Source organism: Arachis ipaensis, chromosome B3 (assembly GCF_059453495.1).
Source record: "Arachis ipaensis isolate K30076 ecotype BB chromosome B3, ASM5945349v1, whole genome shotgun sequence".
Taxonomy (NCBI): Eukaryota; Viridiplantae; Streptophyta; class Magnoliopsida; order Fabales; family Fabaceae; genus Arachis; species Arachis ipaensis.
Window position 1 is genome coordinate 17992059 of NC_142438.1, and position 5199 is coordinate 17997257.

The 5199-nt window shown below is 33.2% G+C and overlaps 1 protein-coding gene across 1 annotated transcript; it reads right to left on the reverse strand.

Annotated features, from left to right (window-relative positions):
• Nucleotides 1–1061: 1061 nt before the first annotated feature.
• On the reverse strand, nt 1062–2798 carry LOC107632695 (uncharacterized). Its single transcript, XM_016336362.1, has 2 exons — nt 1839–2798; nt 1062–1733 (listed from the first exon to the last, which is right to left on the reverse strand). The coding sequence occupies exons 1-2, from the start codon at nt 2796–2798 to the stop codon at nt 1062–1064; spliced, it is 1632 nt and encodes a 543-aa protein (XP_016191848.1).
• Nucleotides 2799–5199: the final 2401 nt, after the last annotated feature.

Consider the following 5199-nt stretch of genomic DNA (forward strand, 5'->3'; position numbering starts at 1 on the left):
ATTTAAAATATAGCAAGCTGTATTCACAGCTTCAGCCCATAAGAACTTGGGAATTTCATATTCACATAACATAGCTCTAGCCATTTCTTGTAAACTTCTATTTCTTCTTTCCACAACACCATTTTGTTGAGGAGTTCTAGGACAAGAGAAGTTATGTGATATGCCTAGTTCATCACAAAAAGATTCAAAGTGTTGATTTTCAAATTATTTACCATGGTCACTTCTAATTGAAATCATTTTTAAACCCTTTTCATTTTGAATCTTTTTGCTAAATTTTTCAAAAATAGAAAATGCCTCATGTTTATGAGCAAGAAAGAATACCCAACCAAACCTAGTATAGTCATCCACAATTACCATGCCATAATTTTTTCCTCCAAGACTTTGAGTCCTAGTTGGTCCAAACAGATCAAGATGCAACAACTCCAATGGTTTCTTAGTTGAGATGTCTTCCTTGGGTTTGAAAGAGGTTTTTATTTGTTTACCCATTTGACAAGCATCACAAATGATGTCCTTATCAAATTTTATATTAGGAAGCCCTCTTACTAAGCCTTTCTTTACAAGCTTAGAGATTTGGAACATGCTAGCATGTCCTAATCTCTTATGCCACATCCATTTTTCAAATTCTATTGAAGAAAAACAAGTTACATTTTGAATTTTGAGATCATCTAGTGTAAGACCATAGACATTGTCACTTCTTTTGGCAACAAACAAAACAGCCCTTGTTTTCTCATTAATGACTCTACAATCAGATTTTCTAAAGGTTACAGCATATCCAAGGTCACACAATTGACTTATGCTCAATAGATTATGCTTTAACCCATTAACTAAAAAGACACTATCAATACAAGTAGAAAAATCTTTGCCAACCTTACCAATGGCAATTATTTTACCTTTACCATTATCTCCGAAAGTGATAAATCCTCCATCATACTTGTTGAGTTTAATGAAGAAAGTATCATTTCCGGTCATATGCCTTGAACACCCACTATCAAAATACCACATGTCCAATTTCTTCTTGGATGTAAGGCAAACCTGCATATTCTTCAACTAACCTTAGGTATTCAAATCCATTTGGATCCTTTGATGTGAAATCTTCTTGGTTGCCCAAGAGCATTGAAATCATGAACAACTTTATATAATTTATTATCATTGCCAAAAGACCTTAGAAATATGAAGCATTGAGGAGGATCATGACCTTTTCTATTGCACTTGTAGCAATGGTTCTTGCTCACTAATTTCTGAGGTTTGCTGAATCCTTTCAGTTTGAAAAACTTGGAAGAGGAGACTTCAGATTTTTGAACATTTTGTTTGAAAACAGCCTTATTTTCCTCTTTGAATCCAAGTCCAGATTTTTCAGACCCAAATCTTTGACAAGCAAGCAGTTTGTTCAGATTTTGAGAACCTTGAACAAACTTTGCTAAGTCTTCATTCAGATTTTTTACTTGTTCATTTAGCTTTTTGTTTTCAGAAATCAAATCAGTAGAAGCAGTAACCTTATGCTTGAGTTTGAATTTCTCTAATTCAGCTCGTAAGGCACTATTTTCTTCTTTTAAAAAATTTTCATTACAAGTTCCAGTTGCCTTAACCTTTTTCAAAAGAATATCATTTTCTGTCCTTAATGCCTTATTTTCTTTCTTACATTTCGCATACTTATCCAAGAGTTTCTTAGAATCCACAATAATGTCTTTGATAATGTAGTGCAATTCTTCAATAGATAAGTCAAAGAGATCTACCTCATTTTCATCATCATGATCAACCATCAGACACAGCTGAGCTTCTTGATCTGAACTCTCAGAGCTGGTGTCATTCTCCAAGTCTTCCCATGTTGCCATCATCACCTTCTTTTTGTCTTTCTTGGATTTTTCGCCTTTCTTTAGTTGAGGGCAATCTGACTTGAAGTGACCTAGTTCTTTGCAATGGTGACATGTGAACTTGACTTGATCTTTCTTGACTTCTTTGGATGAGCAACTTCCTTTGCCTTTGCTTTTGAATCTCAGTAATCTTCTCATTTTTCTTGCAAAGAGTACCATTTCTTCATCTGAGAAACTGTCATCATATTCTTCTTCTTTGGCTGTCATTCTTGATTTCAGTGCTATACTTTTCTTTTTGTCATCTTTGTCTTGAGACATGTGAGTAGTTTTATAGGCCAGCAACTTGCCTCTTAGCTCATCATAGGTAATTTTGATCAAATCATTCCTTTCAGAGATGGTTGTGCTTTTTACTTCCCATTTCTTAGTAAGACTCCTCAGGATCTTCCTCACTAAGGTTTCTTCAGAATAGTTCCTTCCCATGGCATCCAAATTGTTGATGATTATTGAGAACCTTTCGAACATTTGATCGATGCTCTCATCCTCCTTCATGCTGAATATTTCATACTCCTTCATCAGCATGTCAATTCTGGTCTCCCTCACTTGCTTAGTGCCTTCATGAGTGAGTCTGAGCTTGTCCCATATTTCTTTAGCCATCTTGCACCTTGACACTTTTCTGAATTCTTCAAAATTGATTGCATAGTGCATTAGGTTGATAGCCTTGGCATTGAGTTCAACCTTCTTCTTTTCTTCCTCTATCCACTCGCTGTCTTCTTTTGCCGCAACTTCACCATCAGCATTTTGTTTAGTGGGAACGTCTGGTCCGTTGAGGATGATCTTCCAGATGTTGTAGTCGATTGATTGCACGAAGATTCTCATTCTTTCTTTCCAGTAAGAATAGTTGCTGCCATTGAAGTAGGGAGGTCTGTTATTAAACTGACCTTCAGTGAGAGTGAAGGCCACGATGTTGGAACTCATATTGTTGGCCATGGATCTTTACTCCAAGCTGTGAAGCTTGACTCATTGAGACCTTGCTATTGATACCAATTGATGGTGCTAATTGAACTTGAGAAGGGGGGTTGAATCAAGTTTGCACTAAGTTAAAATTTTAGACTCTATTTTTGCAGAAGCTTAAGTTGCAGGAAATTATTTCATTTTATCTTATGTACAGAACAGAAAAAGAGTAGGGAAGAGGAGAAAGAGACCAGCATGTATCCTGGTTAGGATTATTGGTGCAATGAATCCTATGTCCAGTTTTCACCACAAACCATGGTAGAATTTTCACTATAATCCACTGATTACATTCACCAATACTATTGAATTACTCCCTAATTCAACTAGTATCTACCCCTAAACTTTCTTCACCAACGCTTAGCTACTCAAAGTGCTTTTCCAACTTGGAAAGGGAATCCTAACAGATTCAAAACTCACCAAGTGCTAACCCAACTTGGCAAGGAGAACTAATCCTAGTTCAACACCTCAATTACATAAAAAATCAGTGGCTATTATGCATCACTCTTGCCTTTTCTCTCTTGCCTTTTCAACCTCACATAATCAGCCTTTTCTCAACACAGAAAATGACATAAGACAGCCATAACAAAGAAAATAAAAAAATTAAGCTTGAGTAGAAGAAAAATATTTCAACTCCATGTTAGAGATGATGCTCTGAGTGTGTGCTCTCTTTTTCTTGCCTTGAAATGTTGGAATGAGGCTTCTTATATATCTTTAGCTTGCCTTCATTTTTGCTTTATACTTTTGCTTATCCTTGCTGCCCGTTGAAGCTGTCACAACCAGCAAGTAGTCCTTCTTCCTCATGCTCCACTACCTCTGCTGGATGAGAAGCACATCCACCACCTCTGTAATCCTTTGTTTTGCTTTCTTCCTTAATATGCACTCCTTTTTCATCCTTCTCCATAACTCCTGCTGCTACTGCTCTTTGCTCGTTTATATTTTGCTCAACTATGATCCAAAATGGTGCCGTGCTAATGTCCTTGAGTTAATGGGGTGTCTTTGTGTCCTTCTTATTTTATTAGACCAACACTTGTCTTTTTCTTTTTCCACCCCCGGCAAAAGTAAAATTGAAGCATTAATTAACCAAACACCATATGCCAAACTTTGACACTTAAACATATTCCATTCGCTTTGTGATGCAATAGGATTTGTAATCCATTTTGTAATGCTTTGGTGATGTGTTTTGTTGTCTTGACTTTTGTAGAAAACATGTTTCTCTTGTCCCCCGTGATAGAAATAAAATCATAATACTCATCTTATTAGCCCCCCATGAAATGGAAAAGAAATAAAATAAAACAAGTTTAATTTAATGCACTGTCAAATTAAAATATTTTATGTAATCATCTAATGATATTGGTTTTTGTGAATTATCTTTTAAGCGGTTAATATAAAAAAATTATTATTTTTATTAATATAACAATATATAATTAAATACATATATAAAATTATTTAATATTATATTAAAATTAAATTCAAACAAAAAATAAAAAGTATGTTGCGACAAATGGACACACGGCATGTGTTCTTGCTTGGACTGAACTCTATCTTTGTTGTATGAATTTATATGAAAGACGCTAACTCACACGTTAGAAACTAAATAGATATCCTACACCAATTCTTACCTTTGATTTTACACTTTTAGGATATCTTTACCCCTGGATGAGGTTAGTTGCACCTCATCAGTAACTATTTTTTATTTAAAAGGAATTATGGTCATATATATATAAGAATTGATAGAGTTATACCTTTTTATTAGACTTACCGCATTAATATACATCAGTGGGTATTCACTTACATTCGATTTTAGTCTTTTATATATATATATATATATATATGCGCGCGCGCGCTGTTGATTGTTTTTAAAGTTAGCTAGTTTGAACTTTGATATTACAACTTTAATAAACTACAATAATACAATAAAAAGGAGACCAATGATAAATCCGCACCATATCTTTTATTGATGTTATTTTTGATATTCTGAGTTTAACTAACATGCACGTTTCCCCCTTTCAAATGAAGCTTCAATTTCCTTTGTACCGGATTATAGTTGGGTATTTTTTTTAATAATAAAGATATTTTAGTAATTATATTTATTTAAGTTTTTATATTTATTTTAAATTAAATAAAATACTAAAATATAATTTAATTTTGTATATTTTTTACCAAATATAATATAAAAATTTAATTTAATTTTAATTTTTTAATTTCTATCTCTCAGTTTTAATCTTCTCTCCAAATATAATTTTAAAGATACAAAAATATTAAGACTTTGGAGATAAGTATTTTTTTAATCAAATTTCATTAACTAAATTTTTAGAATGTTATTTTATTTTTTGAAATTATTGGTTTTTGTTTAAATATTAGAAACATAAATTTTAAA